This window comes from Lampetra planeri, chromosome 50 (genome assembly GCF_965212315.1).
Source record: "Lampetra planeri chromosome 50, kcLamPlan1.2.h2, whole genome shotgun sequence".
Lineage (NCBI taxonomy): Eukaryota > Metazoa > Chordata > Hyperoartia > Petromyzontiformes > Petromyzontidae > Lampetra > Lampetra planeri.
Genome location: NC_136156.1, coordinates 3,816,398 through 3,830,159, shown reverse-complemented (window position 1 = coordinate 3,830,159; position 13,762 = coordinate 3,816,398). Strand labels below are relative to the sequence as shown.

General features: G+C 54.1%; 1 protein-coding gene across 2 annotated transcripts in view; it reads left to right on the top strand.

Annotated features, from left to right (window-relative positions):
* The first annotated feature begins 12,106 nt into the window (after positions 1 to 12,106).
* Positions 12,107 to 13,762, top strand: part of CNKSR2 (connector enhancer of kinase suppressor of Ras 2) — a 93,290-nt gene continuing 91,634 nt past the window's right edge. For both annotated transcript variants that reach the window (XM_078616447.1, XM_078616446.1), the window contains exon 1: positions 12,107 to 12,226. In XM_078616447.1, the coding sequence (XP_078472573.1) occupies positions 12,122 to 12,226 (105 nt within the window). In that variant the 5' untranslated portion in view covers positions 12,107 to 12,121. The remainder of the gene's footprint in view (positions 12,227 to 13,762) is intronic.

The following is a 13,762-nucleotide window of genomic DNA, read 5'->3' as shown; positions in this document are numbered from 1 at the left end:
CCATCAATCCATCCTTTACTCCATTCATCCATCGATCCATCAATAGATCTTTACATCAATCTATTCATCCATACATCCACCTATCCATTCATTCCTTCATTCATCCATTCATACATTAATCTGTAGATCCATAATGTTTTTTACATCCATTAATTCATCCATCCAATTATCCATCAATCCATCCTTTAATCCATTCCACCCATCAACCCATCCACCCATTCACCCATCCATCCACCCACCCATCCTCCCATCCATCCATCCACCCACCCATCCACCCACCCATCCACCCATTCCCCCATCCATCCACCCACCCACCCATCCACCCATTCATCCACCCATCCATCCACCCATTCACCCATCCATCCACCCACCCATCCGTCCGCCCACCCATCCACCCACCCATCCTCCCATCCATCCATCCACCCATCCATCCACCCACCCATCCACCCATCCTCCCATCCATCCACCCATCCATCCACCCATCCACCTATCTACCCATCCATCATCCATCCATCCAGGACGCCGCGTGTGCTAGAGCAGCACGTTTGGACCGCTGAGTACATAGGTCATCGGCCGGTGACGGCCCCTTGAGTGATGATTTTTTTCCATTTTTTCGTGCCGTTCGTGAATTCTAATCTCGCTCGGCCAGTCAGCCACGGTATCTCCCCCCCCCTCACCCCACCGTGCTTTGTGATGTGTCAAATTATCTCCGGATATGCTAATTAGCACTACGCGGCGCCCCCTTACCGCTGAACAGATTTGAAATGCTCGGTCAAATTGTATACAGCAGCCCCTGTGTAATAGATGTTGGTTTTCTCTCTCTCGCTTTAGACAGAAATAATAATAATAATAAAGTCAGAGATAAAGGCGCTGCTCCGCAGTTTGCTTGCTAACGCCGCTGCTACCAGAAGGGTCGTCACTAACCTAGCCAGTGGGTTGCACAAGAGAGCCCCCTCTCGTGAGAGCGTATTTGGCCAACTCTTCCCTTCCATGCTGGCCACGTACGTACGTATGAATGTATGTTGAACTTCTTTTGCACAGTACGTAGCCAACCGTGCTAATCGGAGGCCAGACCCTCTTGTCGGAAGGGGTGAGAGTACCCGCGCTTTACCCCCCGCCGCCACACCGCAAGCTTGTGGGCAACTTACCGGTCGTACATTATTGTGTTCCGACTCGCGAAGCCGTTCGACTTGCGAACGGCTGTCGGGAACGGAACCCGTTCGTAAGTCGGGGGGCTGCCCGTATTTCAATGGGAGATTGTGAATATAGAGATTATTCAGCACACATCCTCATTTACTTGCAAAGCCCTTTGTCAGTCCTCTGTCGGTCAAGGCGGTTATCTGACCGTACTTCACCAAGCTGGTCGGAGCAGGTGAAGGTGGTTTGGTTGTTGGTGGTTTGGTTGTTGGTGGTTTGGATGTTGGTGGTTTGGTTGTTGGTGGTTTGGTTGTTGGTGGTTTGGTTGTTGGTGGTTTGGTTGTTGGTGGTTTGGTTGTTGGTGGTTTGGTTGTTGGTGGTTTGGTTGTTGGTGGTTTGGTTGTTGGTGGTTTGGATGTTGGTGGTTTGGATGTTGGTGGTTTGGTTGTTGGTGGTTTGGTTGGGAATGCAACTAGCCGGGTCTGTCACGAGAGCGTGCTAACCACTGCGCCGCCGTGTGCGAATATTCCGAATGATACACGTCTTATACAGATGGTTCTGAGTGACTGAGTGAGTGAGTGATGTCAATTACAGCGATGTTCTCGGAGGGATGGGAGGACGTGGGTTTGGAACAGCTGTCGTCAAGTCTGTGCTTATAATTGGTAAAAAATCTGAACGCTGACATTCATAAGATCTAATGACAATTTTTTGTTACTTTTTATCTCTTGATGTCACCCCTATTAACGTCTTGCATTTAGAGAATTTAAATCATTGTAATCAGCCACATATATGTCCACTGCTGGATTAAGCCAATGGGCCTTCTTCCACGGCCACACAGAACAGGGCCATCTCGTATATCAATATATGTACACACGCGTTTTCTTTGTAAGGCCACAGCGTTAGGTTATTATTATTCAAATTATTATCGCACGCAGGGAGCTCACGGCACCGCACCCTCGCACACACAGGGAGCACACCGCCCCGCTCACACACGGAGGAATGGCTGATTTCAGGGAGATTGGCAAACTGCCCTGCGGTGGTGGTGCATTGTGCTGCGTGTGTTAGCGGTGCAGTGAACCCCCCTGCCTGTGAGTGAGTGGTGCGGTGCGGTGAGCTCCCTGTGTGAGTGAGAGGTGCGGTGCCGTGAGCTCTGTGAGTGTGCGAGGAAGTGGTGCGGTGAGCTCCCTCGCTCTCCGCCGTTGACGCTGGAGCGAGACCGACAGAGACAGCTGTGCCGAGCGCGTTCACGCCCTCGCACCACCCCGGGCTCACTGCGCTCAATACATCTTGCGCCGGCTTGCAGAAAAATACATGTACAGTACGGTACACGCATGTGCGTGTACAGTACAAGCATAGGGATGTTGCCGCCGTGCTGACGGGAGCATACTGCAAAGAGGGGATTCCGTTCCCTCTTGTTTTCACGATGACCCTGACGTCCCGGGCGAGGTTATATTTGGCCCACACTTTACCCCCACCGCGTGCTGACCTGCCCCCCGGTGCCATGAACGGCCGCGGTTACCCAGAGGTCGCCGGTTCGACTCCCATCTCCCGTCACGAGTTTTATAATCCGCCACCCGCCACCCCCCCCCACCACACCGCTGTTGCCTCTGTCCACCCCCAGCGTCGGAATCAATCGCCACAGTTTGCCTCCGAGCGGCAAGTCGCGTTTTGTGGTGGGGTGAAGTGTGGGTACTCCCACTCGACTAGCTTCAGAGCACCCATTTGTATTGCCGAGTGGATGGCAACGGGGGTGGGGTGGTGGGGTGGAGTAGCCAGGGTGGTGCGATTGGAAAAAAACTCGCACCGTTTCAATTCGTCCGCCGCTCCGGCAGATTGAACCCGGCGCGCTGCGGGGTGCGCTCAGCCGGTGCGGGAGAGAGGGCGAGCGGCCGGCGGGCGTTTGAGCGCACGGCGCTGTGCGAGGGGCTAAGTGAATTCATTTCTAGCCCTGTCACATCCGCTCCACGGCGACATTAGCTGCCCCCTCCCCCCCCCACCCCACCCCCTGTTAAATGCCACGGCGCGTGAGACGCGGCGCAATTCGGTCGCAGCGGAGTGCGCCGAGCGGTCGAGTGAATTGCGAGCGGAGGGATGCGAGCATCGTGGCAGCGCAAGTCACGGCGGTAAACGGCTTCCGTGGTGCGACGTTGTACTTTTCGTACGTCCTAATGAAGAGCTATCCGCGTGGCCAATGAACTTTTGAGAGGATTTCGGTGAATTAGCTACACACCTTCTCACTCGCCCATCCACCCACTCGTTCACCCATCCACTCACCCATCTACTCACCCATCCACCCACCCGCTCACCCATCCACCCACTCGCTCACCCATCCACCCACTCGCTCACCCATCCACCCACTCGCTCACCCATCCAACCACTCGCTCACCCATCCACCGACTCGCTCACCCATCCACCCACTAACCAACTCACCCACCCTCTCACCCACCCACGAGCCCATCCACTCACCCATCTACCTACCCATCCACCCGCTCGCCCGGTGGGCAAAACTAATGATGGGAGTCGAGAGCCATACTGGATATGGGGTGTTTACCAGGTGAAGAAATATTTTCTGGGTCGCTGGCTTACATTAATCCCTAGAGATGGGCCCCCCACGTCCACCGATATGGGGGGGGGAGGGGGTGGGTGGATCAGTGTCAATGATTTGGAGGGTCGGTGCTGACGGCAGGGGGTGAGGGGGGGGTAGATGGAAGCGATTGGTGGGATGATGGAATCGATTTAGGGCTTGTGACCCAGAAACAGATTTCCACGCCCAATAAATACCACACCCAGTGTGTGATGCCTCTACAGCTGTGGTCGTGGTGGCTACTCGTCACATGCCGACCACCGCAGTGCACACGGCCGCCCAGAGAAATCTGTCTGCATCTGGCTCACCACATCCATTATACCTCCGTCTCTATGATTCGCGGCCGCTGATTACGACGTGCCCCTGCCTGCTACCTCCAGTCTCTAACACAGCAATCCGGAAGATATCCAGTGAGAATTTAAGCACTGCGATCGATCGATGATAGCCTCTTTTGTTTGTTGACGCTGCGATGTACCGCATCTTCCAGCGGGCGTTTCTTTTTAAAATGTTTATATTTGTTGGTATCCTCCACCACTGGTGGAACTTTTACCCTCTAGGGCACATCGAGGCGCAGCGCTTCGTGGGGAGGGATGGGGGCACGGAAATAAAATAACAACGAAAATCTCACGGGCTAAATGAATTATCGAGCAAAAGGGGGGCGACTGGCCTGCGCCAATCGGTTCACGGGATGTCCTGATTTTGAACGTCGTCTTTCGTAGAATTTATTGCGGGTTAAATTTCGATTTAAAGCTTTCGTGACTGCAGGGATTCATCTTCTTGGTTCTTTCGGTAAAGTCACGTAGAAGGGAAATAATAAAATAATAAAAATAAAACATAATAAAATACAATTATCACGACGTTTCGGCCACAACGCAAGCAGCCGTCCTCAGGTGAAGAACAGGGCTGTCGGAACAGGTCTGTCGGAACAGGTCTGTCGTCCTCCAGACGATGTCTTTCCGAAACGTCGTGAGAATTGTATTTTATTATGTTTATTTTTATTATTTTATTATTTCCCTTCTACGTGACTTTACCGAAAGAACCAAGAAGATTATTGCGGGTTGTTTTTATTCCAATAAGGGGGATGACAGTGGGCGACTGCTCGGGGGGGTTCTTTTTTTGCAGTTGCTTTGCTCTGAGCCTCTCCTAGGTCGACTCAGCCTCAAATGAGTACAGTGCCCGGTGCGGTGTGCAAACGTCGCTATTATGGGAGCCAAAGGTGGCCGCGCGGGCGTGGTGTTGGCCAACCTCCCCCTCGTGCACCGTTCTGGCCTTCAAAGGCGCAACTCGCTGACAGCACTTGCCCCAACAGTCTGTTCAAGGCTATACGGGGGGGGATCTTTGTCTTTGTGTACGTGAGAGCCCTACTTTGAGACGCATGCACGCTGCACGTGGTCAAGGGGGTTGCAACTCTGTCGCGGATTTTGCGGATGTTGGGAGCCAACCCCAGCACCGCGTGACAGCTGCCGCATCCGCATCCGCTCTGACCCCGAAGCCAAAGAGACGCTCGCAGACGATTTGTACACCACCTCGAGCGCGGGCACATTTTGATCGTTGAGCTTGTTTGCTAATGCAGCCATTATTTAATTTATTCATTAACTTTTAATTGAGCGCAGATGGCTAACGGAGAGAGAGCGAGCTAAAGACAGAGAGATATAGAGGGATTACAGTGTTAACAGGGCCGCTGTGCATGCGAGCGAGTGAATGAGTGAGCCATGGAGCGAGTGAATGAGTGAGCCATGGAGCGAGTGAATGAGTGAGCCATGGAGCGAGTGAATGAGTGAGCCATGGAGCGAGTGAATGAGTGAGCCATGGAGCGAGTGAGCGAGCGATGGAGCGTGTGAGTGAGCGAGCAAGTGAATGAGTGAGCCATGGAGCGTGTGAGTGAGCGAGCGAGTGAATGAGTGAGCCATGGAGCATGTGAGTGAGCGAGTGAGTGAATGAGTGAGCCATGGAGCGAGTGAGCGAGCGATGGAGCGAGTGAGCGAGCGATGGAGCGAGTGAGTGAGCAATGGAGCGAATGAGTGATGGAGCGATGGAGCAAATGAGTGAAGCAGCGATTGAGTTATGGAGCGATGGAGCGAATGAACAATGGAGTGATGTTGTGAGGGAGGATGGAGCGATTGAGCGAGCGAGGGAATGAGGGAGCGCTCGGAATGCGGATTTACCCGAGACCTCCGGAATAAATCCATCGACAGAGGCGAGCGTGGCGCTAGACAGAGAGAGAGCGATGTTCTGACTGCAGGGCCGGGACATTTCCTCCATCCACCCGGCAGCGGCATGGATCAGCATCGCAATTTAGACTCTTTATTTTTCCTGGAGGAATCCCATGAGCCATGAAGCTCTTTTTTTCACAGATGTCCAGTCAACGGGTCGGCCACGGCTAGTCGAGCGGCAGCTGGTCGCGTGTGCGACGGGGTAAAGCGTGGGTGGCTCTCACCTCCTCGCCCGACGGACGTCCAGTTGTCACACTCGAGATGTCGCCACGCGTTAATGCGCGGTGGCCCTCGACATCGAACCCGGCCGTCTTTGTCTCCCCAGATGCCCGTCCCCTAGGGGGCACGGCGAACCAGGGGCGACCGCCCCGGGGGCCCTGCGCTTTGCAGGGCCGCTTGCGCTCTGACGTGACAGTGTCAGATGCAGCACTCGCCGCTTTAGGTGGAAGGCGCTGGATGGCCCTGCCAGCGGTAATTCACCAAGTTCTGGCCCGCGTTGTTTGTTGTTCATACGCGTTGCACGGCAGCTTGGCGCAGTGCCGGATTAAGCTAGTGCGGGGCCTGTAGCATATGTTATGAAGGGGCCCTGTATAAAAAAAAAACACCTAAATCTTAAAACACAAACTTTTTTACTTGCACATTAAAGTAATTGTTTTTTTTTTTCATTTGCTATACAGCCAGATAATACGACAAATCGCCAACCTTGAACACCCAGTCGTTCGTAAAAGTTGAAGGCGGTATAGTACTACAGTGTGGAATCACTGAATGGGAATTGATAGCTTGAAAGCATTTAGCGCGGTACCCTTGAAAGTGCGGGGCCCGTAGCATATGTCGGTACTTTTGGTACGAGGATAATTCGGCACTGCCGCCCGGTTCGGTTTGATTATATTGCCGCCCGTCGGAGCATCAGGTGCGGGTTTTGCTCGTTCGCGGGAGTGAGGGAGGGAGCCTCGCTGGAAGGCAGCGGGAGACTTTTTGGGTACGTTTGTGTTCATCGGGAGAATCTCTCGCTCTGCCGAGCCGATTCCAGTTTCCAAAATATTGCGGTGAAGCATCCGCTTGGCTTTGTCGCGGTGCGTGCGTGTGTGCTCGTGTGTGCCCTGCCGGCCTTCATAGGTGTTGCTCGCTAACAGCACTTGCCGCGATAAGCTGTTGAGGCTATATTGGAGAGCTTTGTCATTGGGGAGCGGTAGTGTTGTGGTTAGCGCCGTCATACTATTGTAGTACCAGCTGCTGCGGCGATGGCGGGACTTTCAAAAGTGCCGTCGGTAGAAATGGCGGGAAGGTGCAACGGCCGTCGGCTGTCCTCGCCTCGCGGTGGTCCAGCAGCCCCCAGCCGAGTGATGGTCTCGAGTGTGGCGGCAGCAGCGTATAGCAGCTCCGCCAACCTCGCGTGCGCCAGCCGCAGCCCGTCGGACAGCAACTCCCGTTCCTCCCGATGCCCCGGTAAGGACGCATTCGGTCCCGGCTGCTCGTTGGCCCCATCAGCCGTCTCTGGTACCGCACTTCCCGCGGTGTCCTCCGCCTCCTGCACCCCGGCCCGAGCTGTTCGGCGCGTGTCCATGTTCGTTGTTGTTTACTTCTGACGCCAGATGTAGTACCGTCGAATACAGGTCGACACCCGGGGTTGAGGCACACTGAGGTTTATTACAACAACCGTCGTGACATACACACTTGAGGGGGTATCGGCCCCCTCACCCGTCTATCTGAGGACACACCTCCTAGCTAACCCTAGCCTGCCTCAGAGTCCTCCTCTCGTGGACTAGGGGAGGCTATCTTGGCCCGACACTGGTCAGTCGGGCCCGGTACTCAGAGTCCAGACCAACACTGGCTCTGGCTCTGGCACCACGCCACTGGCTCGAGCCTGCGCGGTCCTGACAAGGACGGCGTAGCAGGGGGAGACCAGGGCTCTATCTCGGACGTCTTCCGTCTTCTCTTCTTAGCTAACCCAACTCTCCCTAGCCCCCCGATACATTCCCCTTTTATACATCCCCCTCCCTGAGGGGTGGGGCCCCGGGGGATCGTAACGTCCGAAGCGCGGACGTCGTAGAGGGCACCTGCCCGTGCACTGACGTAGCCCCGCCCACTGTGCTAGTTTCCCGTTGGATCCCATACATATCAGCTCGACACATATTTCCTCCGTAAGACCTCTACACTATGAACCCGGCGGCCCGAGTTCGAATCCGGCTCACGGCCACCAACATCAGTGACGATGATTGGAACTGGTCCAGGGCCCTGCCCTAGGCCGACTCGGCCTCAAATGAGTACCTGGTGCGGTGTGTAAACATCGCCACTGGAGAGACAAAGGCGGTCGGGCGTGGTGGTGGCCACCCATCCCCTCGTGTGCCATGCCGGCCTTCATAGGTGCTCGCTAACAGCACTTGCCCCAACAGTCTGTTAAGGCTATACGGAGCAATCTTTTTCCGTGTGTCTATGTGTGTCCATGTCTATGTGTGTCCGTGTGTCTATGTGTGTCCGTATGTCTGTGTGTGTCCGTGTGCCCATGTGTCCGTGTTTCTGTGTATCTCTGTGTGTTTCCGTGTGCCTGTGTGCGTGTGTGTGTCCGCGTGTGTGTGTGTGTGCGCGCGCGTTGTTTTTTTGTTGTTGCGCGTGACAGGGGCAGCGCATTACACTGCCGCTTGGCGGCCCGGTGATTGAGCGCCGCGCTTGCTCGAGGGACATTACCGGGGCGGCGGCGGCGGCAGGGCAAAGTGAAATGCGACCTCACGCTTCCGGCTACTGTCACCAAATCTGCCATTGTGACCCGACTACCCTGGGGGGCGGGGAGTGCGGGGGGGGCACGTGGCTGAGCGTGTCGGTGATTGTGACGTTTTGTTGTTTGAAATACATTTCAGACTCGGGGGTGGGGGGGGGAGTGTTTTGTTGGTGTGGGTCATTTGACCTTTTTCCCCTCCCCTCGTGTCCTGACCCCGCCCTCTGGTGGAGCTCATCAAGACGGCGTCGGTGAAATGTTGTCACTGTTAGCGAGCACCTATTATTGCTACTCACCCTTCCGATGACGTACTCGCACCGTATCGGCCCCAACAGAGCCTCCACACAGGTGCTCGCCAACAGCACTCGCCCCCCCCCCAACACCTTGCGGAGAGAGGGGGGGGGGGGGTCCTTTGTCTTTGCGCGCATGCGTGCGTGCGTGCCCGTCCTGCGTTCTGCGATAATTGCCGTCCAGATTAACGACCGCGGTGTGTGGGTGGCGGATGGTGGGGGGGGGGGGGGCTGTGGGGACCGACTCTGGGCCGGCGTTTGTTGCTGGCTGAGACCTTAAAAACGTCTCACGACATCTTCTTGGTTCTTTCGGTAAAGTCACGTAGAATGGAAATAATAAAATAATAAAAATAAAACATAATAAAATAATTCTCACGACGTTTCGGCGACAACGCAAGGTGGAGAGCAGGTCTGTCGAGAAGAACCATTCAGACTCTGTCTTCTCGACAGACCTGCTCTCCACCTGAGGACGGCTGCTTGCGTTGTGGCCGAAACGTCGTGAGAATTATTTTATTACGTTTTCATTTTTATTATTTGTGACTTTACCGAAAGAACCAAGAAGATGAATCCCTGCAGTCACGAAAGCTTTAAATCGAAATCGTCTCACAATACATAAATAAATAGTTGATTTGGAATTGGATTGGGAGCCAGTGGTGGAGGTATTGGAGTAATGGGGGGGGGGGCGGGATGGTAACGTGGCCTCGTTTACAGGGGGGTGGATGGGGGGCACGCGAGAGCCGTTTAATTGACACGACGTGCGTGGACGTGCTTGAGATTGGCGCATCGCAGCGTGAGCCTTCGCCGTCCTCAAAACCACCACCCCCCAGCTCCGTATGTCCCGCAGCATGTTGCCCGCCAGCCCACGTCTGCCTCTCCGCCCGGCACTCCTCATGCGGCGCTTTGATCTGAATTTTTCGCATCCCCGATGCCTCCTCCGCTGCATCGTGGGATTCCAAGATTAAAAGGCGTTTTTTTTCTCCCCCGCGTTTCGCAGCGTACGCGTGCGTGCGTGTGGCTCCCCTAGGTCGACTCGGCATGAAATGAGTACCTGGTTGCGGTATGTAAACATCACCGCTGGGGAGACAAAGGCGGCCGGGCGCGGTGTTGCCCATCCAATGTCTCTCGCGTGCCATGCCGGCTATCATTCGGTGCTCGCGATCAGCACTGGCCCCAACCATCTGTTGAATGTTATGTGTGGGGGAATCTTTGTCTTTGTGTGTGTGCACGCGTGCTCGGCCGAGCGGGTAGCGCGTTTGCCGCCCGTTGCAAAGGTTCGCGGTTCTAGCCCAGCGGCCGCCCTGGTTAATCACGAAGTCAAAGCGATTTCACTCTCAAACGAGCGGAGAGAGGCAGTGCTCGTATCCTTTCCACAGCCCTGAGCCAGTTGTGGGAAAATCCACATTTATATGGTGATGATGGATTTGACCTCCCGACATCCCGCTGGGCCACGTGTGCGCTTCAGCCGGGATGGATCGTTCCATCGCACGGCATCATGGGAGGTGTGGTGCTGGTGGCTTGGGGCGGCGGATGGAGGGAGGGAGGGGGGTGGAGGGAGAGGCCTTCATTCAGCAGCGGATAGGCCAAAGCTGATGACGAGCGGAGTTGTCATTCAGCGTGGCGGCTGGCATGTAATGGGCTTGCGTGCGTGCCTGTTTTGTCTTGGCCGCGCTCGATGTGATAAGTGGAGTGAGATGGTGAAGGGCGGTGCACGTCCCGAATGTGTTACGTCGGTCGGAGGCGGCGGTGACGCACGTACACCCGCACGCGCAATGGTGACGATCCCCCGTGTAGCCTTCCAACAGACTGTTGGGGCAAGTGCTGTAGCAGCACCTGTGAGGCTGGCACGGCACACGAGGAGGCGGGGGTGGGTGCGGACAGCACCGTGCCCGACCGCCTTTGTCTCCCGAGCGGCAACGTTCGCACACCGCACCGGGTACTCATTTGAGGCCGAGTCGACCGATGAAACGAAGGCGTGCTGTGCCGTGCCGTGCCGTGCTGTGCCGTGCTGTGATTTCATAGATGCACGTTAACAGCACTTGCCCCAACAGTATGTTGAGGGCTATACGGCGGGGGGGGGGGGGGAATCTTTGTCTTTGTGTGCAACGTGTCCTGCCGAGTTTCCGCACCAATCGGCAATGGGTCGCTCCTCGTTATTCTGAGGTCACCCGGATCTTTAATGTTCGCTGTGAAGCGGACGGCGTGTGGTATTATACTACATGTGGTATTATACTACATGTGGTATTATACTACATGTGGTATTATACTACAGTTAGTATTTTACTACATGTAGTATCATATGTAGTATTATACCACAGTTAGTATTATGCTACGTGTGGTATTATACTACAGTTAGTATTATGCAACATGTGGTATTATACTACATGTAGTATTATACTACGGCTAGTATTTTACTACATGTGGTATTACATGTAGTATTTTATGTAGTATTATACCACAGTTAGGTATATATCACAGTTAGTATTATACTACATGTGGTATTAAACTACGGTTAGTACGGGACCATATTACTCGTGAATTTCTGGCTTTCGAGACGTCAGACTCGGTGAAACCAATGGCATATGGGGTCCCGCGGTGGGCGAGATGTTAACTACCTCGCCTGGTGTACAGGAGGTCCTGGGTTCGATCTCGATCCTGACGCCTGCATATTTAAAGTTTGCCTATTCTCCCCGTGGTCGTGAGGATTTTTCCTCCGGGTCTTCCACATTTAGAATCAACGTGCGTTTTAGAGTATTTGGCTGCTATAGATTTCCAAGTGATGAGCCGCCAGGTTGGTTCTGCAACAAAAAAATCGACGTAGCTAAGGGGGCCCTTACCTGCTGAAATAAAAATTAAAATCAATAGTTTAATATTTTTTTACATGGACTCGGTGGTGTGTCTTCGATCGTGGGGCTCATCAATCTCTCTCTGTCTTCTTGGTTCTTTCGGTAAAGTCACGTAGAAGGGAAGTAATAAAATAATACGACGTTTCGGCCACAACACAAGCAGCCGTCCTCAGGTGAAGAATGAAACACCACCAAGCTTGGAGCGTATATTTAAGCTGGGTTTTTATTTTCATTTTATTATGTTATGTTTTATTATGTTATGTTTTATTATGTTATGTTTTATTTTTATTATTTTATTACTTCCCTTCTACGTGACTTTACCGAAAGAACCAAGAAGATGAATGCCTGCAGTCACGAAAGCTTTAAATCGAAATCTCTCTCTGCCCGCTTTGTTGTTTCAGGAGTCGTCCCCTCTGTTGGACACCGAGGCACAGATCCTGCAAGTGGTGAGTTCCAGTTCCTCCTCTTTCCGCTCTCGCTCCCTCTCTCCCGGCGCCGGCCGGAGTCCGGCACGTGAGCGCGACGACGCGACGTGCCGCGGCGGTGCGGTGGAGCGGCACGCCCGACTCGTGTGGTCCGGAGGTTCACCGGCTCCATTCCATCGTCCCGGCCTGCGGCAGATGAAACAATGGGGCTGCTTTCTTAACCCCTCCCTCGTCTACCCTCCCCCACCCCACCCACCACTGTCACCGCTGCCACCACCTATCTATGTAATCGTGTACACCACAGTGAGCCAATGGATAGGCCGTGGGTGGCGGGGTGAAGTGTGGGGTAGTCCCACGTCTTCCAACACGTCTGGGGTATCGGCACATATTCCGAGATGCCTTGCGGCCGTGGAAGAGGAGGCCAATGCCTCCCTGGAGGGGCTTTGCTGAGCTCCCTCGAGTGGAGGCGCTTCCGCCAGAAGTGGAGAGAGCAGGGAATTTCAGGGCTGTGCCTTTATCTTTTTTTTTCATTTTTATAACATCGCTCGTCTAAGCCGTCTCATATCTACTCGGGGCAATTGATCGACCACACCCGGTCCAGAATTTGTGTATTTGAGTTGGCCTATCATTTGTGGCCAGGTCGCTTCTGAAAGATAGCTATGTAGCTCAGTGGGCCTTAACTGTTAAAATAAAAAAAAAAGTATGGAATTTAGCTGCCATTACATATCAGAGTTTACTTGTCAGCGTGATTTCCTGCAGCTCAGCATGAGCTTAGAGGTATCGGTGCTCATCTCATGTTTAGCCCATGGGTGGAAATTCCACGTTCCTTTGGCAGGAAGTGAGTTCTCTCCGTAGGACAGTCGCTGTTGAATTCCCCCAATGAGCGGTACTCGTTTTAATGGCCGTGGAGCGATGATGGGCTGAGACAACCACCCATCTGAATGTGAACTAAAAACTAAACTACACTATTTTTATTTCACCAGGTAAGGCCCACTGAGCTATTATGTAGCTCAACAAAGTGGCTTGTCACGTGGACATTTATAACAGCAGCCAAATACTCTAAGCACACACGTTGATTCTAAATGTGCAGCGAAAAACCGAAGGACCCGGAGAAAAATCCACGTGACCACGGGGAGAGAGACATGCAAACTCCGAATATACAGCAGGCGTCAGGGTTGGGATGGAACCCACAACCTCCTGCGTACCAGGCGAGGTAGTTAACATCTCGTCGATGTGAACTGGCGACGTTTTGATTGCGAAGCCACCCTCTCTGGACGGCCACTTCTCACGTAACAATCGCGCCGTGCTAATGAGAGTAGCGCATTCCCCCTCCCCCTGCCCCCCATCCGCCCCCATCACCCCCTCCGCCCAATCACCCCCTCTCATCCAGCAATTGCTCACCCGTTAACGCACGCGCCGCGCCAACGCACGCACGCCGCGCCAATTACGGGCGCCCGCTCGTGCGTGCCCGCGATTAGTTAAAGGCGAAGGCGCAGCCCTGCAATTGTCTCCCTCTCGCCACTGCTGGCAGAAGGGCCTCCGCTAGGGCCAGTAGGT